This window comes from Urocampus carinirostris, chromosome 17 (assembly GCF_059441175.1).
Source record: "Urocampus carinirostris isolate Australia breed hairy pipefish chromosome 17, RoL_Ucar_1.0, whole genome shotgun sequence".
In the NCBI taxonomy this organism is placed as follows: domain Eukaryota; kingdom Metazoa; phylum Chordata; class Actinopteri; order Syngnathiformes; family Syngnathidae; genus Urocampus; species Urocampus carinirostris.
In genome coordinates this window covers 4032508-4056815 of record NC_142365.1, presented here as the reverse complement: position 1 = coordinate 4056815, position 24308 = coordinate 4032508, and the positions used below count along the sequence as shown (strand labels likewise).

The 24308-nt window shown below is 43.7% G+C and overlaps 1 protein-coding gene across 2 annotated transcripts in view; it reads left to right on the top strand.

Annotated features, from left to right (window-relative positions):
* The window catches only part of LOC148348976 (gap junction delta-2 protein-like), a 30875-nt gene extending 14518 nt beyond the window's left edge, over nt 1-16357 (top strand). For both annotated transcript variants that reach the window (XM_088321154.1, XM_088321155.1), the window contains one exon: nt 10187-16357. In XM_088321154.1, the coding sequence (XP_088177280.1) occupies nt 10187-11045 (859 nt within the window). In that variant the 3' untranslated portion in view covers nt 11046-16357. The remainder of the gene's footprint in view (nt 1-10186) is intronic.
* The last annotated feature ends 7951 nt before the right edge of the window (nt 16358-24308 follow it).

The following is a 24308-nucleotide window of genomic DNA, read 5'->3' as shown; positions in this document are numbered from 1 at the left end:
TAAATGTTTGAAATTGTTGCCATGTTTTACAACAAGTCTGCTTGACAATGACGCCGATATTGCTCTTAGGCAGCTTTGCTTTGCCGTTGAATCCCCCCGTGATTGACGGCAGCTGGCATTAGTTTGTATGGCAGTGTCCTATGATCACGCTCAAAAGGACCGGTGCATGCTACACCTAAACAGGGCGCTATGAAATGTGGATTGGTGCAGTATTTTTTGCTTTGCTTGTTTGTTTGGATCTCTTAACCTCCAGGGTTGTAGGGCCACCATTTACTGTGGTGTGTCTTGGGCAAGTACAGCCTGGTGGTGCCTATTCCTTCAAGCCTGCGGGAGAATGGCCGCATTGCGTCCAATTGCGAGAAGCGAAACACTCGGAGGAAAAAAAAAAAAAGAGTGTGAGTTGAGGTTCAGCTCAAGAACGATGACAAGGGGTCTGCAGGGGGAGGCTGCGCCAGAGCAGGGGCAGGACGGGCCGACTCAATGGGCCGTCCTGTCACCCGTCCTGTCACGTACTCCGGTTCATCATCATCCATCAGCGAGACAACACCGAAGGTTGGAGGCCAAGCGAAGCCATGAATCCGGTCTTCACCGAGACAGGATGTGTGCCGCTAATTTCGTTTCAGCCTTAACCCGTGCGCTCTTGTATGCATTTGACACATGCCTTTACACTAAAGTGAATAAGAAGCAAGCGTAATAAAATACCAATACAATATACAGGACAGTCTCAGGGGGTGCAGCAGCACAATACAGTAACAGACTAGTGCGGTAGTCTTTTGTTGGGTCAGGTTTCGGTACAAGGGGAGTCAAGTATCGAGGCAACAGAACAGGACAGGCGGTTGTGGTCCAAGAGGCAGGAGAGGGGTCGGTAATTCAGCAAGCAGCAACAGTGACGGTCTAAGAATTGTGCAGGTGATATTCGTGATCCAGAAGGGCGGGCAAGAGTTGGGTTCACTGGGCTAACAACAAGACTGTGACGAGAAGGCTTGGGACATGAGAAGATAGGCAACAAACTAGCTACGAGTTAAGGAAATAGTGAGGAGAGAGAGGTGTGATTGGAGGGTAATCAGGACAAGTGACACCAGGTATGTCGTGGAAAATCGAGCTAGGAAGTGAGTGACCAAAAAAGGTAAGGACAAGCGAGAGGGAGAGAGAGAGGAATCCAATCCTGAGTGCTGATTATGGCTTGCAGCAGGGCTGGCCAAACATTTTTTATCGCGGCCCAAATTTGGTCTAAGATTTTGGCCATGGGTCAGAGTATTTTTGTAGTATTTCTGTACTGGTATTTCTGTACTATAGTATTATAATGGTAGTCTTTTTGCAGTATTTCTCTAGTATATTTTGGGGTTTCAGAATTAAAGGAAGATAGTCTATCATATCCCTGTTTTTAGGCACTTAATTTGGTATTTTGATTTTTTTTGTGATTTTATCGTATTTCCGTAGCGGCACGCTACAGTTGCCGTCACTGTTTTTCACTTTCTCTTATAAACTTTCTTAGGACCTGTTCCTATGGGCAAAAAAAGGCAATAAAACACTACCAATCACAAAAAATGAGATATGGTCCCTCTCATACACAATCAGGATGGCGCAGATTTACTGAACAGGGAGAAAATATTGGGCTGGGGGAGAGAACGAAATCACTGCAGCTATCTTACGCCCCCCCAACGTTTTCATTTACTGTAGTTTTATGTGCATATAAGCCAACCCCTTGATTTCAGATAGATAGATAGATAGATAGATAGATGGATAAAGAGAGAGAGAGAGAGAGAGAGAGAGATAAAGAGATAGATAGATGGACTCAGAGGGATAGAAAAAGAGATAGATAGATAGAAAAAGAGAGATAGATAGAGAGAGAGCTGGAGAGATAAAGAGATATATAGATAAAGAGAGAGGGATAAATAGATAGATAGATAGATAGATAAAGAGAGAGATAGATAGATAGATAGATAGATAGATAGATAGATGGATAAAGAGAGAGAGAGAGAGAGAGATAAAGAGATAGATAGATGGACTCAGAGGGATAGAAAAAGAGATAGATAGATAGAAAAAGAGCGATAGATAGAGAGAGAGCTGGAGAGATAAAGAGATATATAGATAAAGAGAGAGGAATAAATAGATAGATAGATAGATAGATAGATAGATAGAGAGAGAGATAAAGAGATAGACAGATAGATAGATAGATAGATAGATAGATAGATAGATAGATAGATAGATAGATAGATAGATAGATAGATAAATAAAGAGAGGGATGGAGATAAAGAGATAAAGATATATATATAGATAAAGAGAGATAGATAAAGAGAGAGAGATAAAGAGATAGATAGACAGATAGATAAAGACAGATAGAGATAAAGAGATAGATAGATAGATAAAGAGAGAGAGATAAAGAGAGAGAGATAAAGAGAGAGATAAAGAGAGGGATAGAGATAAAGAGGTAGATAGATAGATTAAGAGCAATAGATAAAGAGAGAGAAAAAGAGAAAGATAAAAAAAGAGAGCTAAAGAGATAGATAGAATGATAGATAGAGATGGATAAATAGATAGATAGATAGATAGATAGATAGATAGATAGAAAAAGAGAGATAGATAGATAGATAGATGTCTTGATAAATAGATTTTTTATGTCGTTTATTTCGCTGTTCATATTTTCAACCTACGGCCTCTAAAAAATGTTCAATTAAAAAAGCACAACCGACAAAAAAACCCAAAGATCCATTATCTGGCTTCAACAGTCAGTCTCAGCAACGTCAACCGATTGCGTGTCGGCCTGTGTCATAATTTGCTAAGGCAGTTCTCTAATGTGCCAAATGTATAATCAATTACCCTGATTTATAGCCATCATCAAAACCAAGATATGCTATTACGTGCATGAGGTGTTGCCCATTACCCGGACACTGGAGACCACGTCTAGGGATAATATATCCTCGCTCGCCCAACGGAAAAGCCCCGATCGTATTTTGGACGGCAGAGAAGCTGATGTTACCTCAAACGATTCACGGCGATTTCAGGACACCGCGTTTCTACGCCGTCAGCAAGAATGTACCGATTTATCCGTTTCGAGCCTTCAGGGAGAATTTATATTTCTCGTGTCGGTAGAGGGTGAAAAGGATATAGCGAGGCGCTTAAAAATCGTCTTTTCACCAATCAATTGTGTGAAGGTTAAAATTTGAGATTGTATTAGAATAAAGGTCAAAAATTTGGTTTTGATAACCCTTCCATCAGAGGCGCGTGCTTCCAAGATCGGCTCAGGAATGAACCACCCTCCCCGATCGCGAGAGACTCATTTATCCGGGAACACAAACATAAAACAACACATCTGATTGGCTTAAGCGAGATCACATGAATACATAAAATGAATATGTGTCAGGACCAGGACAGGAAGCAGAAAGCAGAACCCACTCGTGTAACGTTAGTCACAGTTTATTGGGGTGAAGAGAAAGGAGCGCACACTCGATCCGGAGATCGTTAGTCGCGGGGAGTAGATTGCTCAGAACGCGGAAGTGGTCAAAATCAAACCGATCAAACAGGAGTAAACACAGGAAAAAACAGAGATTCACAGGGCTTGGCAAAACAAGAGCAAAACACAGGAAGAACGGAGATTCTCAGGGTTTGACGTGTCAAAACAGAGTTTCGCAGATGCTCTGACCACAAGGCGACTCACAGGACAGCGTTTACGTAGTGTCAGGGAGCAATCTTTCAACGCGTTTCATCTGGTTTCTATGGGCAGGGCCAATTGGGCACCCTGGCAACCGTGACAATATGATTGGTTTAGACAGAAATCACATGTTTTAATGAAGTGAATCATGCTGGTTGCTAGATGGCCTGTGAGCATAATAAATGAGCAGTAAGGAAAGTGGAACTTTGCAAAACAAAAAATACAAGGCGTCACAGTGATAAGGAATATAGGGAGAAAAGCTCTTCCCCACACTTCCCAGCACCAAAGCAAAAGGCCATCTTGATTAGTAGTTAGCGGGCCTCAAGAAGACACAATTATAAGCTCTGAGCCGGACTACCCAGCACCAAAGCGAAGGCCATCTTGATTAATAGTTAGCTGGCCTCAAGAGGATACAATTGTAAGCTCCTTCCTGGGACTTCCCAACACCAAAGCGAAGGCCATCTTGATTAATAGTTAGCGGGCCTCAAGAGGACACAATTGTAAGCTCTTCCCGGACTTCCCAGCACCAAAGCGAAGGCCATCTTGTTTAACAGTTAGCGGGCCTCAAGAGGACACAATTGTAAGCTCTTCCCCGGACTTCCCAGCACCAAAGCGAAGGCCATCTTATTTAACAGTTACCGGGCCTCAAGAGCACACAATTATAAGCTCCTCCCCAGACTTCCCAGCACCAAAGCGAAGGCCATCTTGGATAATAGTTAGCTGGCCTCAAGGGGATACAATTGTAAGCTCTTTCCCGGACTTCCCAGCACCAAAGCGAAGGCCATCTTGTTTAACAGTTAGCGGGCCTCAAGAGGACACAATTGTAAGCTCTTCCCCGGACTTCCCAGCACCAAAGCGAAGGCCATCTTATTTAACAGTTACCGGGCCTCAAGAGCACACAATTATAAGCTCCTCCCCGGACTTCCCAGCACCAAAGCGAAGGCAATCTTGATTAATACTTAGCGGGCCCCGAGAGGGTACAATTGTTGCAAAAACACAAACAGCACCTGTATATAATCTTTGGTTTTGTTAGCCCACTTTTGAGGATAAAATCATACAAAGGCACATTCAAACTACAAACTATAATTTCCCTGACAATTTGTTCCCGTGATAAGCAAGACGAGACGGCCCCGTCAAGGTCTTTAAACCCGTTTCCGTTTTAATCGCTACCAAAAATAAAGCCGTCCGAACGTGGTCAACCCGCTACGAACGGGCGACGTTTGGACGAGCTCGTCATTAAGCGGCCTAATGTCCGTGCCTGCCGAAGTCTTGATTCATTACGGCAATCGGTGGAGCTTATTATTGCCGCCGTATGGATGGGATAAATCTCCGACTCGAGGCCTTACTGCAGAGATTATTCCTGACCCTGCACCTCTGCATCGCTACACTCTCGGATACGCTAGCGTCAAACCGCATGCAGCCCCGGTTGCTGCAAAACATTCAAAGCCCTAGCGTGTACTATTTATACCGGGGGTCGGGAACGTATGGCTCACGAGCCGGATTTGGCTCTTTTCTTTCATTTACTGCATTTACTGGTGCCACGGAAGATTGAAGAGGACAGGGGGCTATATTGAAAAACGATTTGTACGGAACCTTAACAACACACTAAGCCACACATTCGCACCATCCACAAAAATTACAAAAATTGATTCAGTGAATAAATCAAATAGGGAAGGCAGGTTCCTCCAATGGAAGATATAGTTGAGTGTCATCTGCGCAGCAATGGAAACTGATATTAGACCTAATGGAAGCATGTAAATGCTGAAAAGAAGGGGGCTAAGTACAGAACCCTGCGGAACACCACAGGTAACACTAAAGGGCTCAGATGTCATTTCAACACAGTGCGTCCTATCTGAAAGGTAGGATCTGAACCATAAGAGGACAGTTCCTGAGACCAATCCATTTTTCCAACCGTTCTAGTAAGATATTATGGTCCACAGTGTCAAAGGCAGCACTAAGGTGTCAGGTTGGGAAGAGCGAAGTTTGGTGAACGTGAGTGTGTTCTTGACTTTAGTCAGTCATAATGAATTGAGTCATGATAATACGAGTAAAAAGATGATATATGAATACATATAAAAGAGAACAAATATATATATATATATTGATATGGCATTTTTGCCTTGGAGTTAAAAAAAGGGCCATAATAAACAACGCCAAAAAAATCAATGGTTAGGTCAAAAAATAGATAAAATAAATAAAATTTCAACTACAGTTTACCCTCACCATGTGTCAGGTTCAACAAGACCTTTAATGCATGTCATACCAAAAAAGAAAAGATGCAGATTTCACGACCGATGCAAGCAGGGGACCCAAATGCGTAACAATTCACACAATGCCTTATTAAGGGATCGGGGAAGTCAGGGCGAAAAGAAAAATATAGCAATCTGGTGCTTGCTGGGCAGGAGGAGCGGGACGCGTGGTCAGAGATCGGAATAAGTTGGGCAGCCGGGACGAGAGGGAAGCCAGGGATCGGGGTTCGATACAGGAAACAGAATTAGGATATGGTTAGCCGGGACAGGAGAACGGAGTTTGGATCGGGGATCGATACAGGAAACAGAATCAGGATACTAGTAGCCGGGACAGAACGGAGCTTGGATCGGGGATCGATACAGGAAACAGAATCAGGATACGGGTAGCTGGGACAGGAGAATGGAGCTTGGATCGGGGATCGATAGAGGAAAAAGAATCAGGATACGGGTAGCCAGGGACAGGAGAATGGAGTTTGGATCAGGGATTGATACAGGAAACAGAATCAGGAAACAGAATCAGGATACGGGTAGTCGGGACAGGAGAACAGAGCTTGGATCGTGGATCGAAACATGAAACAAAATCAGGATATGGGTAACCGGGACAGGAGAAAGGAGCTTGGATCGGGGATCGATACAGGGAACAGAATCAGGATACGGGTAGCCGGGACAGGACAACAGAGCTTGGATCGGGGATCAATACAGGAAACAGAATCAGGATACGGGCAGCCGGGACGGGATACTCGAAAAATTAAAAGTCATCAACACAGAATCCCTGATAAAATGGATTGTGACCAATCACAAGAGAAGAATAGCGTCACTAAGGAAACAGCTCTTGATGGCAGGTAACCAGCTCCCACTTCCAAAGAGCTCATAGAGCCGTTCCTTGAATAACACAAGTCTATTTTCGCCACGTTCACCAATTGCCGTTTCTTTCGGCGCATTATTAAATACTTTATTCATAATTGCTCTCTAACTATGTGGTAGTCGGTATTTTGCATGATCTGATAATACGAGACGTAAACAACCGTGATGCTGAGAACAGCATCGGTGGTGCGGGGACACGCTGCAGTTGGCGTTCGGACTTTTATAGACGTCCGCGCTACTGAATGTTTTGAAGGTTCTGCAGGTTCAACACCTCAAGGCGGTTCTGGCCCGACGCGCCATACTAAAACACTGAAGTTTGCAAATCCTTTGTGTTTCTTGCTAATGCAGCAATCTGCCACGCGCCGATGATCCCGTTAGCCAGCAGAGTCGCGCACGTATCGACTTAGACACACAATCGCTAAACAAACTCAACACCCCGGCCGTTAATTGGCATAGAGTCTAAAAATGACCTGGGAACGATGAAAAAAATGTGATATTTTGCTTGGACCGTCTCGGGGGCCGCCATTTTCTTTCTTGCTTTGGATTGGAGATGAGCTTAAGGTTGCTCCGAGTTCATGCGAAGATGAATTATGACAAAATTGTCTCCGTAGCTCGTTGACAGATTGGCTTCCCTTCTATTTAAGCTCAGTGCTCTCACTCACCCTTTGTCAGTCTGTCAACAAACCTCTACACCCACAAGACGTGGGTTTTTGACTCTGTCCAGTTTCCTGCTGGTTTCCTGTCCAGTATTGTTCCCGTCTATTTTGTCCTGTTTAATTTCGATATCCAATTTTGATATCAATCCTGTCTGTCCCGTCCTGTCCGGTATCGACCCGATCCGTCCGATATCTGCTCGAGCAATTGGTATTGATCTCGTCCGCCTCTGGCTTCCTGTCATTCCACGCCAGACTGCTGCCTCACGTCTTCCGCACAACGATCGCCGAATCACTGGCGTTTGGGTTAACATGCATGACTCCCCATTTCCCGTAAAATAAAAGCTTGTGTGAGAAACGTCACGCATTTGGGTTCTCCTCCTGTTCCGATTCATGACAGACCTGGTCCGCAGATTTTAAAGCCCGAACAGCGTTAGCCTGACAAACTGACTTGATTTAAAGGACCAAGCTTAAAGTAATTCCGAATTTGCATCTTTTATTTGTTCGAGAAAAAATATATAATCCATTGCGGGCAGCACGGCGGCGCAGTGGTTAGCGTGTGTGCAGGCACAGTTCTAAGGTCTTGGGAACCTCCTGTGTGGGTTCAAATCCAGCTACCAGACTTCCTGTGCGGAGTTTGTATGTTCTCCCCGTGCTTGCTTGGGTTTCCTCCCACATTCCAAAAACATGCATTTCAGGTGGATTGGCCGGTCCAAATTGTCCCTAGGTTTGAATGGGCGAGCGAGTTGTCTGTCCCTGAGTGCCCTGCGATTGGCTGGCAACCAGTTGAGGGTGTCCCCCTGCCCACTGCTGGGATGGGCTCCAGCACCCCCGCGACCCTACTGAGGATAAGCGGTGCAGCTAATGAGATGAGATGAGATATAATCCATTGCAGTCCTCCAATACGAAAAAGAAACAAATAACAATGAAGGGGGGGTTAATTAAAATTTAAAAAAGGCAGGAGCCCGGCCCGAACCCGAATGCAATGATTGACATTTTCAGTCCGACTTGGGCTCAGACTTAGGATATTATCTCTAATTGCAACCCAAAGAGATTGCCCACCCTCGGGGCCAACATTGTGAGTCCACTTTCCTATAAAATCACGAGAAAAGGTCAGGAGCCGTTTTGGGAAATGAATCACGTTCTTTGAATATATCAAATAAATTGCGGCTGGCAGAAAAACCCAGGCGCACGATATATCATTTCCCACGGTTGGCGCATACTCTACAGTCCGCCATTGATAGCCCCTCCTTTCGGCGCTGCCTAGAAACAAGCACCTTCTAAGTAATTGGCCGCTGCACACGGGAAGTATGCGTATCCGCTGTTGCAAAACGCTGACGGTGCAATTCTCGAGGCCCGTTCCTCCTCTGCAGTGGCTGAGTTGGACCCAAACCGGTGGTGATTATTTCGACTTTAGGATGACAAACAGCAAAAGCGTCTGTGGGGGAAGGCACAGGCGCACTGATAGATAGATAGATAGATACTTTATTCATCCCCGTAGTGAAACAAAACTGGAAACCGAAATTAAACAGGACAAAATAAACGGGAACAATACCGGATAGGATATACAAACAAGAACAGGACTGAGTCGAAACCCACGTCTTGCGGGGCAGAAGTTCAATCACGGACTGACAAAAAATGAGAGCACTGAGTATAAATAGACAGAAAGACAATCTGTCAATGAGCCGCAGCTGGCGCCACATGGGCAGGGCCAATTGGGCGCCATGGCAACCGTGACACTTCCTTGTTTTTCACGGGTGTTGTGTTCAAAATAGGACCCGCAAAATCTGAGCGGACCTTAGTTTATTCATGAAATACACTATTATATATTTAAACCAAAGAACAAACCTTTTACACGCTCGAGCATTTAATCTTGCTGCTGTATTTCATTATCTTGAATCCACTTTTTCACTTTAGACTATTATTTGTTGCCATCATGGAAAGGTGGTGTAAGAATGCTTTTACCTCCCTGTCCCATGTGGAGAAGTCCAAGTTTGTTGGCGATAGAAAGCATCTTCCTCTGCCTTGTGGTGCCTTTGTCCGGCCAGAGTGTGTCAGGACCAGAACGGAGACAGGACCCACTTGCGTTGCGTTTCTCACAAGTTATATCGGAAGAAAGGGAAAGGGTTGCGCCCAGGATCCGGTGATTGCTGGACGCGGGAAGCAGGTCGCTCTGAACGCGGAAGTGGATCATTTGTGGCGAGCAATGGCGGTGTCGGGAACGGAAAACGGGTCAGTAGCTGGGACAGGAGAGCAAAAACGGGCCCGAAGCGAGTCATAAGCCAGGAAAGGAGAGTAGACGTGGTCGGGAACAAAAAAGGCCGAAAGCCGGGTCGGGAGAGTAAACATGGTCAGGATCAAAAACGGGTCGAAGGAGAGGGAAGGACAGGAGCAAAAAACGGGACAGGTGGGTTGAAAAAGGCTTGCCTAGTGTTAACTGAGGTTCACAGACGGACTGACATAAGGGGACAGACAGGAGTGAGTACAAGTACTGATCGGGACGTGGAGGCAGACGTAGACACAGAAGGGGTGGGGCAGCCGTTTAGCCAATCAGAATACAGAACACAATGCACTATGAAAAGTATCAAAACCGCGAAAAGTAAACTGCGTTACAGTGAGGGATTACCGTACATCCTGTTGATTTGGGGACAATACCTTCAGGACCTAATTCCAGCCCTTGCAGACGCTACTGAACACCTACCGCATTTTCTCCGTGATTGTAAACCTTTGTTGGTTTTTCATGAAAATGGATCTGTCTGTGCCCGCAGGATCCTGCTGACGGTGGTGGTGATCTTCCGCATCCTGATCGTGGGGATAGTGGGTGAGAAGGTCTACGAGGACGAGCAGATCATGTTCATCTGCAACACCATGCAGCCCGGCTGCAACCAGGCCTGTTACGACAAAGCCTTCCCCATCTCCCACATCCGTTACTGGGTCTTCCAGATCATCCTGGTCTGCACGCCCAGCCTGTGCTTCATCACCTACTCGGTCCACCAGTCGGCCAAAGCCCGCGACCGCAGTTACTCCCTGCTGCACCCCTTCATGGACCACCACGGCCATCACGGCCGCCATCACGACCACCACGCTCGGAAGCTCCACTCCCGAAACGTCAACGGTATCCTGGTTCACCCCGACAGCAGTAAGGAGGACCACGACTGCCTGGAGGTCAAGGAGATCCCCAACGGACCTCGAGGGCTCCCCCCCACGCACAAGAGCGCCAAGGTGCGGCGGCAGGAAGGGATCTCCCGTTTCTACGTCATCCAGGTGGTGTTCCGCAACGCCCTGGAGATCGGCTTCCTGGCCGGCCAGTACTTCCTGTACGGTTTCAACGTGCCGGGCATGTTCGAGTGCGACCGCTACCCGTGCGTGAAGGAGGTGGAGTGTTACGTGTCCCGGCCCACGGAGAAGACCGTCTTCCTGGTCTTCATGTTCGCAGTCAGCGGTATCTGCGTGGTCCTCAACCTGGCGGAGCTCAACCACCTGGGCTGGCGGAAGATCAAGACGGCCATCCGTGGCGTGCAAGCCCGACGGAAGTCCATCTGCGAGGTGCGCAAGAAGGACGTTTCCCACCTGTCTCAGACCCCCAACCTGGGCAGGACCCAGTCCAGCGAGTCGGCCTACGTCTGACGGAGGCTTCTGCGCCTTGGGGCTTCAGGACCAGTGACTTTTGGAGGAGCGGTGTCCCCTTCGGCCCCAGATCCTCGACGACTTTGAGTACACAAAAGATCTCCGGACTCGTAAGGAGCACAGAGAAGAAGAACCAGCTTCCTGCTACGGACTTTGGTGCTGCTTTAGCTTCTCCGAAAAACTGTTGGAGCTTCTCGCTCTGCCTAGGTGACACTAGGTGCCTTTAAAGAACCCAACAGACACAAAATGAGCAATTTCCTAATATTTAAATAACGTAGAGTTAAGCTAGGTTGAATTGCATCGAGGAATGCCCTCATGACATCATAGTCCTCAACTTATGAACACAAATTTCTACTTGTTTAAGCATGAGACTCACTTACAGGCAGCTGACATGATTTCCCACCGTCTTGCTGCTACGGGTACCCCGCAAAAAGAAAACCCTTGTGCAAGGCTGGACAAAGAAATGAGAAGAAAAACAGTGCAGCTTAATCACTTTGAGTGCTTTGTAGCACTTGTTTACGGTTGCACTAGGCATACAGCAACATCTAGTGGTCAAATATTACAGAGTGTCCCTTTATTTATACATTTTTTTCAACTCTTTGGTTGCCAATCGTGCTCAGTACCTTGAGTAGCTCATACTTTCTCTACTTCACATTTTATCGACTACTTAGGGCTCCAGTCGATTGAATCAGTGCCATCTAGTGGACGGAATTGTCACTGCAGGTGTAGCCGAGACGTTGTTTCGCCTGTAACAGGGGTCAGGAACCTGTGGCTCGCGAGCCATAAATGGCTCTTTTCATGAGTACATGTGGCTTGGTGACTTATACAGTAGCACCTCAATCCCGGCCAGTTCAGGGTTGCCAGTCCAGGGTTAGGTTTTTGGCATGCATACCCATTCCTACCCTACTCATGCATTCAGTTCAGTCCAGAGTAAAGGGCTGAGTTTAACTTGCAGTTTACAGTCAAGGTGTCACACCAACAAACTCCATTTTGGCTAAATAATCCCTTAGATTGAAACTCATTATGATAGAAACCCACACAAAAAACTGTAATAACCCAGAACACAGAACAATTCCATTGGGTGAGTGTTAGGGGTTGGCGGAGCTATGCACATACAATACGCTACTCTCTAATTTGCAACCACTGCGCTAAAGGGAAATACATCCATAACTTTTTTGTTTGCAGTTTTTTGTGACATATTTACTATGAACTCTGCTTGCACCCTGATTTGAAACCCTTATTTAGAGAAAAACGAACGTCAAAATGAGCCTCAATGATCTTAAATGACTGTGACGTGTTGGGTCTAAAGAGAACACTGATGTATGGGAGAGTTATGAACATTAGCTAACTCTAGAAGGAAATTCAGGCAAAGACTTGTTTTGTTTTTTAACAACTGCAGCTGGAGAAGAAGCGCGGGAGGAACGGATAATTTACTCGCTCTCGACTCGCTGGTCACGCTCCTTCTGGCTTTTCCCCAGTCTGCCTTTGTTTTTTATTGAAATCAGAAGACACGGAAAAGTACTGGTATGTTGAGACAAAAGACAAAAGACCACCCCCCTGGAAAAGTACCGACACCTTCAAACAAAGACAGGAAGACTAGGAGACGGCCAAAAGGAACTTCAAACTGATTAGAAATACACACCTTGAGTAAATACGTTTAAGCCTACTAAAGTGGTATATTTGTTGATTTGGGACATAGGCTCTGCCATTATCAGTAATGAATAAATTTCATCAAATCATCTAACATCAAACAGAGAAATAAAATGGAGTGAAAAATTAACTTGTCTGGAGATAGAGCTTGGCGGTTTTGCCGAATTTTGTCTTCAAATACATGGTATAGCTCTCACTCGTAAAAAATAAAAATTTTGCCATTTTGACCCTTTGAGTCAAAAAGATTCCCGACCCCTGGCTAATAAGATGTTATTCAATGAGCAGCCAATGTCAATGGCACTCAAAGAGATAATTGAAGAATGTTTTTCTTTAATTGACAAAAAACAAACAAAAAAAAAAACAGACAGTGTTGCTAACTGCAAATGTCCATAAGTTGAACGTTCATAAGTTGAGGACTATCGCTACTCGCCTTCGTTGTAGCTCATACTCTAAACCCCTCATTCTCCTACAACGTGCCAACGATGCATCCGCATGAGTGTGTTGAACCTGAAGATCATTTGTAACGCTCAGAAAGACTCATACGTCGCATTATCACCTTTTTCAAAACAATATATATAAGCGAGTTTCCACGTGCACATATTTTCAAAGACACACATCACAACAATGATGTCGCCTTTATGATGATCCTGCCGGTGATTCGGCAGCGTTTTGGTGCTGTGCTAGCGCAATGTGACCGGTGGGGGTGGGGGGGAAACCCCCACCTTACACTGGTGATGAGTACCACGATTACCTCCTGGCGCTTTTTCAACTCATTATTGTTCGATCACCACCCGAGGACACCACGCACAAATATATTACAGCGATACCTCGGTCTTCGGTCATAATCTGAAACATTTCTCCCCATGTGAATGAATGTTATTCGTTTTAATTCGTTCCTACCGGTCTTATGCAGTGAGGTATGAATCTGGTGAGGCACATTTGACGGATAGCTTATAGCTTGGCACACGGGTGTCAAACAGGCGGCCCGCGGGCCAGATCAGGCCCGCTAAGGGATTGAATTCGGCCCGTGAGACAACACTCAGAGAGGCGCAAGAGAAAAAGAAGCTGAAGGTTGAAATATGTCAATTTGATGTTGCTAAAGCCAGGTGCCTTGAACAAAGACACTGTACTTGTATTTATTTCTCTCTCTCTCTCTTTCTTCCTTTCTTTCTCCATTTCTTTCTTTCTTTCTTTCTCTCTCTCTCTCTCTCTTTCTTTTTTTCTCTCTCTCTCTTTCTTTCCCACCCCTATTCTTGCACTCTGTCTCTGTCTCTTTCACTCTCTGTGTCTCTCTTTTTCTCTTCATTTGTTGCTCTTTGTCTCTTTCTCTCTGTGTGTCTTTTAACCTTTTTTGCTCTAACTTCCTTTTCTCTCTTTTCTCTTTGTCTCTTCGTATCCTCTGCGCTTTCTTTTCACTTTTCTCTCCTTCTGTCTTTCTATTTCTCTTTGGATTTCTTTCTTCCTCTCCCTTTCTTTTCCCCCTCTCTCACGACTTTTAATCTTTTGCTTCTCACGCTCTCTTCCTCTCTCTCTCTTTTTCTTTCTTTGTCCCGCCCTCTCTCCTTTTCCCTCCCTCTTTCTCTTATTTCTTTATCTCTCTTTTTCTTTCTCTTGAATCAACTAGTCCGGCCCCCGACAGAATGTTTGTTTTATCGTGTGGCCCTTGAGTTAAAATGAGTTTGACACCCCTGGCTTAGCAGATAGCCTAGATCGTATTTGTCATTTGATTGGCAGAGCATAGAAAGTACAAAGTTTTATTGTCTTACCTTATGAGTTCTCCTTTGGAATAAAAGCATGAATAAATAGGTAATTATGCATTATGAAAAAAGTCCATGAGATAAAAAAACTACTAGATGGCTTGACTTGCTGTTAGCTTCATAATATTATCACTATTTCTAATGTTTGAGGATGAGGTGTGTGCCAAATGAGCATCTTTGGTCTCACTATCGCCCCCTACCATGAGGCGAAAGAATTGCTGGCCTCACTTTGCATCTAATGATATTCATAATGTTTACACTATAACGCGAAGATGCAGTCAAAATCCCAAAATTGAGAGGTTTAATGAGAAAGAACTTTAACTCTGAATACATTTAACCATTTCATATATTTTGATTTTGTATTTCAGTGATGACAGGTGAGGCACAGCCTCAACTGCCTCACCCATCTGCATATCACTGGTTTATAGGCAGGGTTGTGTAGGGTTACTGTAACTGGATTACTTTCAATGACTTTTGGATTACTCCAATAGCAAATATGCTAATAAAAGACAAAAGAAACTAGATATGAATCAAATGATGACTCACAACACGTGGTAAGCTTTCTTTCCTGGCTTTGATCTCTTTGATCTCCGGCAAAACGAACATAAAATGCGACAGAAACAAAATGAAAATCAATCCAAACAGCTTGCCAACATCATTTTTGCCGTTCCATGTATTCCGTTACTCCCCAAGCCTGCAGAAAATTTAGTCAAAAGAGGGAACATTTTAAAAGAGGTACAAAGTAACAAATGAAAAAGGGGGCACTGAACAAATGACATGTCCAACTCAAATCAAATCTGACAAAGTCCCAACCAGAAGCAGAGACTGAAAGCGGAAATGGAGAACGCAGGGAACAAAGTAACAAACTATTAAGCATCAAAAGTGTCCAAACTAGATACAGAAACCCCCCCAAAAAAATAAAATGTAGCAATGACAGTGGAAATAAATTGACTTGATGACACACTTGTGATCGGTTTCAAACCTCTGGTATAAGGAGGCGTACCAGACCCTAACATCCTACCAATGATCAAGAACTTATTTAGAATCCATTATTTTGTTGATAAAAGACTGTAAAACGGTCAGGACCAGAACAGGAAACAGGACCCACTCGCGTAACGTTACTCACAGTTTTATTGGGAAGAAGGGAAAGGAGTTCACACACGATCCGGAGATCGTTGGTTGCTCGGACGCGGAAGTGGGACCAGGGATGGCGGTGTCCGGAGCGGAAAAAACGGGTCAGTAACCGGGACAGAAGAGCAAAAACGTGGTCGGGATCGGAAACAGGTCGAAAGCCAGGAGGCGAGAGTACGTGTGGTCGAGATGAAATGAAATGATCTGCATTTTATATAGCGCTTTTCAAGTCAATGACTTCCCAAAGCGCTTTACAATGTGCTCCACATTTCCCAATAGCGGCCTTGCAGCCATGTAAGGCGCTAACCTGCTTATTGGGGGAAGTAGGGGTTCAGTGTCTTACCCAAGGACACTTCGACATGTAAAACGGAGGAGCCGGGATTCGAACTGGGATCCCTTGATCCCAAGACGAGCGCTCTACCTCCTGAGCTACTGCCGTCAAAAACGGATCGTTATTCAGGACGGGAGAACAGACGTTGTCAAGATCAAAACAGATTGTAGCGGGAGACAAACATGGACAAAAAACAGGACAGGCAAAAAGGGCTTGCCGTGTAAAAACGGAGATTTGCAGACAGACCGAGTTTATTTACTAACAGGGAGCCAATCTGTCAACAAGCTTCAGCTGGCCCCCACGGGCGGGGCCAATTGGGCGCCATGGCAACCGTGACAAAAACGCACAAAGTCAGGACGTTTTGAGACGTAGTTTTTGGGATAGCAATCTTGATCAAAACAAGTAGTAAGATTTCCGATTTTCATTCAAGCACCGATGCAACACTTCCTTGTCCGAACACCGAGGTATCACTTCTCACATATTTCAAGCTTTTTCACCAAATTTTGTGCAGTTTTTGTTCCACAAAGTACTGTATATATATTTCACATCCGCGGATGAAACATTACGGGCGGGTTTTTACTTGATTTGAAGACGAATCCTTACCCGACCGTCTCATCGGCTAAGTCTTCAAAAAAAAATGGACGCTTGTGACCACAGGGACTGTAAAAGGCATGTTAAAAGCATCGCTAGAATGGATAGTTTATGACATTGAACTTAAGGAGACTTTTATTTATTTGCATCCTGTGAATTGTACTCGGCATGCGTTAAGACACATAGCGGGGCTTTGAAGATTGGAAAGGCTCCTGAACTGCAGCAATAATATCGATATATCATATGTGAAATGAAGATAAGTCAATAAATTATTATGCAAACCGAATGGGGGCTCCTTGTCCGTTATTTTTCACGGATTAAAAAAAAGAAAAAGAAAAAAAAAAAATGGCTTATGCAGAAAAAGTAATCCCGGGTGAAGAGGCTAATCAGGTTGATCCGCGAGGCGAGAAGATGGACGCACTGGTGGCTTAAGCATCCTTCTTGTCAAGGACATTTCGAATAGGGGTCTGCATGCAGTTATTTGATATGCTTATTCTTAATCGGGATTTCAGTTACGCTTTTGTGTTGGACCCAAGTGTAGGGGAATCAGAAACGGATGCAAGGTTGCTTAAACAAAAGGATGGGATTTATTCACAAAACCAGCACAACAAAGTAGCTGACAAACAAGGGCTTGCAGAACAGATGAGCAACATGTCCGAACAAGAAACGGAAACTTGAGAACATCCAAACCAGGACAAACCAGAAATGGAAATGCAAGGAACAAAGTAACAATAAAAGGTCACAAAGGCATAACACGGAAATGCAAGATCACACCTGACAGTACCCGAACTAGAAACAGAGACCAAACTGGAACTGGAAATGCAAGGAACAAAGTAAAAATCAAGGGTCACTAAGCCATAAGACATAAATGCAAAATCACACCTGACAATACCCGAACCCGAAACAGAGACCAAACTGGAAATGGGAATGCAAGGAACATAGTAACAATCAAGGGTCACAAAGCCATAACACGGAAATGCAAGATCACACCTGACAATACCCGAACTAGAAACAGAGACCAAACTGGAAATGGGAATGCAAGGAACAAAGTAACAATAAAAGGTCACAAAGGCATAACACGGAAATGCAAGATCACACCTGACAGTACCCGAACTAGAAACAGAGACCAAACTGGAAATGGAAATGCAAGGAACAAAGTAACAATCAAAGGTCACAAAGGCATAACACGGAAATGCAAGATCACACCTGACAGTACCCGAACTAGAAACAGAGACCAAACTGGAACTGGAAATGCAAGGAACAAAGTAACAATCAAGGGTCACTAAGCCATAAGACATAAATGCAAAATCACACCTGACAATACCCGAACCCGAAACAGAGACCAAACTGGAAATGGGAATGCAAGGAACAAAGTAACAATCAAGGGTCACAAAGCCATAACACGGAAATGCAAGATCACACCTGACAATACCCGAACTAGAAACAGAGACCAAACTGAAACTGGAAATGCAAGGAACAAAGTAACAATCAAGGGTCACTAAGCCATAAGACATAAATGCAAAATCGCACCTGACAATACCCGAACCCGAAACAGAGACCAAACTGGGAATGGAAATGCAAGGAACAAAGTAACAATCAAGGGTCACAAAGCCATAACACGGAAATGCAAAATCACACCTGACAATACCCGAACCCGAAACAGAGACCCAACTGGAAATGGGAATGCAAGGAACAAAGTAACAATCAAGGGTCATAAAGCCATAAGACATAAATGCAAGATCACACCTGACAATACCCGAACTAGAAACAGAGACCAAACTGGGAATGGAAATGCAAGGAACAAAGTAACAATCAAGGGTCACTAAGCCATAAGACATAAATGCAAAATCACACCTGACAATACCCGAACCCGAAACAGAGACCAAACTGGAAATGGGAATGCAAGGAACAAAGTAACAATCAAGGGTCATAAAGCCATAACACGGAAATGCAAGATCACACCTGACAATACCCGAACTAGAAACAGAGACCAAACTGGGAATGGAAATGCAAGGAACAAAGTAACAATCAAGGGTCACTAAGACGTAAGACGTAAATGCAAAATCACACCTGACAATACCCGAACCCGAAACAGAGACCCAACTGGAAATGCAAGGAACAAAATAACAACGAAAGGAGTCACAAAACAAATAACATATATGTACAAAATCAACCCTGACAATATCCAAATCATGAACAAAGCCCAATCAGAAAATAGAAATGCAAGGAACAAAGTAACAATCAAGGGTCACAAAGCCATAACACGTAAATGCAAAATCACACCTGATAATACCGAAGCAAAGACCAAACTGGAAATGCAAGAAACAAAATAACAAACAAACAAGGGGTCACAAAACAAATAATATGTCCAGACAAAATCCCACCTGACAATATCTAAACCATGAATAAAGACCAATCCAAAAAATGGAAATGCATGTAACAAAGTAACAAACAAGGGTCACAAAGCTATAACACGCAAATGGAAAATCACACCTGACAATACCTGAACCAGAAACAGAGACCAAACTGGAAGTGAAAAATGCAAGGAACAAAGTAACAAACAAACAAGGGGTCACAAAACAAACAACATGTCAAACAAAATACTATCTGACAATATCTAAACCATGAATAAAGACCAATCTTAAAAATGGAAATGCAAAGAACAAAGTAACAACGAAACAAAGAGTCACAAAACAAATAACATATACGTACAAAATCAATCCTGACAACATCGAAACCACGAACAAAGCCCAACCCAAAAACAAAAATGCAAGGAACAAAGTAACATTCAAGGGTCAGAAAGCCATAACACAGAAATGCAAAATCCCATCAGACAATACCCAAACCTGAAACAGAGACCAGACTGGAAGTGGAAATGCAAGGAACAAAATAACAAACAAACAAGGGGTCCCAAAACAAATAATATGTCCAAACAAAATCCTGCCTGATAATATCTAAACCATTAATAAAGACTAATCGAGTCATACCTAAGAATGAAAATACAAAGGAAATTATTATTATTATTATTAATCTAGACATGAAAATGCAGGGAACAAAGTAACAAACAAACAAGGGGTCAAGAAACAAATAACATATATGTACAAAATCAACCCTGACAACATCCAAACCATGAACAAAGCCCGATACGAAAATTGAAATGCAAGGAACAAAGCAACAAACAAACAAAGGGTCACAAAACAGATATGTCCAAACAAAATCCTACCTGACTATATCTAAACCAAGAACAAAGACCAATCTAAAAAATTGAAATGCACGGAACAAAGTTTATTGACTAATGAAATTTGATTTAGTTGTCCAATTAAGCAAACTCATCATGAACTTTTGGAATAAAACATTTTGTCATGAACCGGAACTGGATCAGGACCCAAACGCGTGACGTTCTCACACAAGCTTTTTATTTTACGGGAAATGGGGAGTCATACAAGTTAGGCAGCTGGTCTGGCGTGGAAAGACATGAAGCCAGAGACCGACGAGATCGATACCAATTACCCGAGTAGATATCGGACAGATGGGGTCGATACCGAACAGGACGGGACAGACAGGGTTGATATCAAAACAGGATATCGAAATTAAACAGGACAAACAAGACGGGAACGAAAACTGGAGAGAATAGGGTGTTTAAACTATTATTATATGTTAAAATTTACGATTAATGATATAAATAAATTGCTAAAAAAATCATGCATTGTGATTTTGGGATTTTTCTTTTTAGTTTATCTCTTTCAACTTGAATAATACAATAAAACTGACTTCAGGCTGGAAACAGTGCAAAGCTTTCGGCCGATCGGCGTTCTAAACACGCTTTAAAATCAATTATTCATATTTGACGAACGATATATCTCTGGAACAAGTTTCGATGCATATTGTACATCCGTCCTGCCGTTTTTGTGGATGAATTATAAATGTTCAACCTTTTTCCCCTCTTTCGTGGTAAAAACCTCAAAAGCCAGGGCCGAACTCAGATGAATGCGCCATAGGACATTGATTTTTGGAGGGAAGTTGTTGAATTCGTAAAATAAATTGAGTACATTTATAATGTGTACGGTAAAACGTGTTGGAGTGATACATCTGTTGGTAATAGTGCAGCTTTGATTCTTGCTTAAAGGGTTAGAAATACAAACTAATATTATTTAGAGTAGGGGTTTCTCACTCATGGCCCGGGGGTCAATTGTGGTACGTGGGAGGATAGTTTGAGGCCCAGGTCCTAATATGAACGTTTAAAGCACAGGTGTCAAACAGGCGGACTGGGGGCCGGATCAGGCCCGCTAAGGGATTGAATCTGGCCCGCGAGACAACGCTCAAAGAAGCGCAAGAGAAAAACGAGCTGCAGGTTGAAATATGTCAACTTGATGTTGCCAAAGCCAGGTGCCTTGAACAAAGACACTGTACTTGTATTTCTTTTTCTCTCTCTCTCTTTCTTTTCCACCCCTTTTCTCCCACTCTCTGTCTCTTTCACTCTCTGTGTCTCCCTTTTTCTCTTCCTTTGTTGCTCTTTGTTTCTTTCTCTCTGTGTGTCTTTTTAACTTCTTTTGCTCTAACTTCCTTTTTATCTCTTTTCTCTTCCTACCCTTCGCGCTTTCTTTTCTCTTTTCTCTCCTTCTATCTTTCTATTTCTCTTTGGATTTCTTTCTTCTTCTCCCTTTCTTTTTCCCCTCTCTCGCGACTTTTTATCTCTTTTGTTTCTCACCCTCTCTCCCTTTCTTTTTCTTTCTTTGTCCTGCACTCTCCCCTTTTCCCTCCCACTTTCTCTTATTTCTTTATCTCTCTTTTTCTTTCTCTTGAATCTACTAGTCCGGCCCCCGACAGAATGTTTGTTTTATTGTGTGGCCCCCCGAGTTAAAATGAGTTGGACACCCCTGGTTTAAAGGGACAATGAGTAATATTCGGCACATATTAATGGTAGAGAATAGATCCTAAATGAAAAACGAAAAAATATTTATTTTAAAAAAAAAGCGTAATAACATGAAGTATAAATGAAACATGCATTTTATTACATACTTGCGCGTTGATAAATTTATTTATTTTATAACAGATGACATGATAGCCCTCCAAAAACAAAAGTTTTCTTTTTCTTTTTTTTTCCCTAGCTGTTTTCTTTTCTTTCTTTTTCTTCTGTTCTTGTCATGACCAGAACGGAATCAGGACCCAATTGCGTAACGTTTACCACAAGTTTTATTGAAAAGAAGAGGAAAGGCTGCGCCCACGATCCGGTGCTCGCTGGACGCGAGAAGCAAGTCGCTCTCGCAATCGGATTGTGATCGGAACACGGAAGTGGATCTTCCGTAGCGGGCGATGGCGGTGTCAGGGACAGAAAAACAGGTTGATAGCCCAGACAGGAGGCCAAAAACGTGGTCGGGGTCAGAAACGGGTCGTAAGCGGAGACAAACGGGGAGATCAGGAACGGGCAGGTGGAAAAACGGGCGCAAAAACGGGACAGGCAGGAGTCAGGGTCAAAAAGGCTTGCCTTGTAACAACAGAGGTTTGCAGATGGACTGACAACCGGAGAGTGACAGGACCGGGCTTAAAGGGGGACAGGGAGCCAATCAGATCAAATGAGCGGGCACAGGTGATCCAAATTGGTAATCATTACAGTTCTCCCTTTTCCTTTATTCTTTGTCTTGTTTTCTTCTTTCCCCCCTTTCTCTCTTTTTCCCCTTTTGTCTTTTTCCCTATATTTTCTGTTAATCCCTTTCCTTGGTTTCTTTTATTGTGTTTTTCCCTTTTTTCTTGCTCTTGTTTTCTTCTTTCCCTTTTTCTTATCTCATTTCGCCCCTTTTTCCCTTTCCCCATCTTTTCTAATCATCCCCTTTCTTTTTCTTTTTGCAAAAGTCTGTGCCAAAAAATAAATAAGAAATACATTTGGTCATTTTGAGTCTTTGTATTCTTCTTTGTGATTTTTAACATTCGTTTTTGGTTGCATTACAGAACGCAGCGACATCTAGTGGTTAAATAATACAGTGTGCCAAATGATGGAATCATTTACTACTGAGTTCTTAATGTTTCTTTTATTTTGAAGATCTTAAAAGAAAATGAGAAGAGTTGAAAACCCGATTCAGGCCCACCTAAACCAGATTCTAGCTCCGGTGGCCCCTAATTGAATTCAGTTTGAGACCCCTGCTATAGACACTTAAACTTTGTGGGTATTTTATAAAATGAGGTGGAAATTTTGCTTTTATTCACATTTTAATTTGTTTAATTTGTGTGCCAGCCATGAATGCAGCTAACGCTAAAGTAGGTTTCCCTATATGTTTGGCATCAATGTACAAGGCAGTATTTTAAACTATTTTGTTCTGTTTCATTAGTTACATTTGTGTCCGTACCAATTTGAAACTGTGATAAAAATTGGCTACTGTAGGTTAATATCAGGACCAGAACGGAGACAGGACCCACTTGCGTTGCGATGGCAGTGTCGGGAACAGAAAAAACAGGTCAGTCGCTGGGACAGGAGAGCAAAAACGTGGTCGGAAGCGAGTCGTAAGCCAGGTCGAAAAGCCGGGACGGGAGAGTAGACGTGGTCAGGATCAAAAACAGGTCGGGAATGAGGGTCAAAAAGAGGCTTGCCTAGTGATAACTGAGGTTCCCGGACGGACTGACAAAAGGTGTCAGACAGGAGTGGGTTTAAATAGGGACAGGGAGCCAATCAGAGTCCGAACATGACGGTTAATGCATTTTGACCTGGTGTTCTTTCACTCGATGGCCGTGCGTTTGTTTATCGACGCGCGTCCTTCGTGTCATTGGGTGAGCGCTAACAGTCGATAAGTAGCCGGACAAAAGCATCAGGGAGGATGTTGCTCGTCTGGTTGCCGCGGTGACGGGAGGCGGGCATCCCAAGACAGTCAGACGAGACGCTAATGAGGAGCCTGAAAGAAACCCTTGCTACCCGCCCCCGACAACATCGTCAGTGCGCAAGACGAGCTAGGCGCTGGCATCAGATGTTTCTTTGGATGTGTTTGGACAGGAAGTGAAGAGGAAGAAGAGTGTTGCTGCAGAAAGGTTTTTCTTTTGGTTTTAAAATAGCAGAGTATGGGGCTCAGGCACCCCCGCGACCCTACTGAGGATAGGCAGTGCAGATAATGGATGGATAGCCGAGTTTGCTGTACATGAACCAAAAGAGCTTCTTGTTTTTCCAACCTACTTGTGTCTTTAAATGGCAAATGTGGATCAAGAGATGTTGTGAGAGATGAGTCAATTCTCGTCTCCGTTTGTCTGTCTGTCTATCCATCCATCTATTAATCCACTGATCCATCCATCCTTCTGTCTGCCTTCCATTTACCTAAGCATCTATCTATCTATCTATCCATCCATACAACTTTCTATCTTTCTATGCATGCCTTAATTTGCCCATGAATCCAACCATCTATTTACACATCCATCTATCCATCTGTTTATCCATCCATCAATCCATGCATCTGTCCATCCATCCTTTCCTTCTTTTCTTCATCCATCCACCCATCCGTTTATCTGTCCTGTCCATCCGTCTGTCCCACCATCTGTCTCTCCATCAGTTCATCATACGTGATAGGCATTTATTGCATCCATCCATTCACCCGTCCAGATGTTCATCCATCCATCTTCAGCCTTTAACTGCTCATGAATCAAACCATCCATTTACTCATCCATCTGTCCCACCATCCAGCCACCGTTCTGACTGTCTTCTATCCATCCATTTGTTTGTCCATTTGTCCCTCTTTCTGCCCATTATTGCTCTCATCCACTCATCCATCCATCCATCCATCCATCTGTCCTGTCCATTTACCCATCTGTCTGTCCCACCATCTGTCT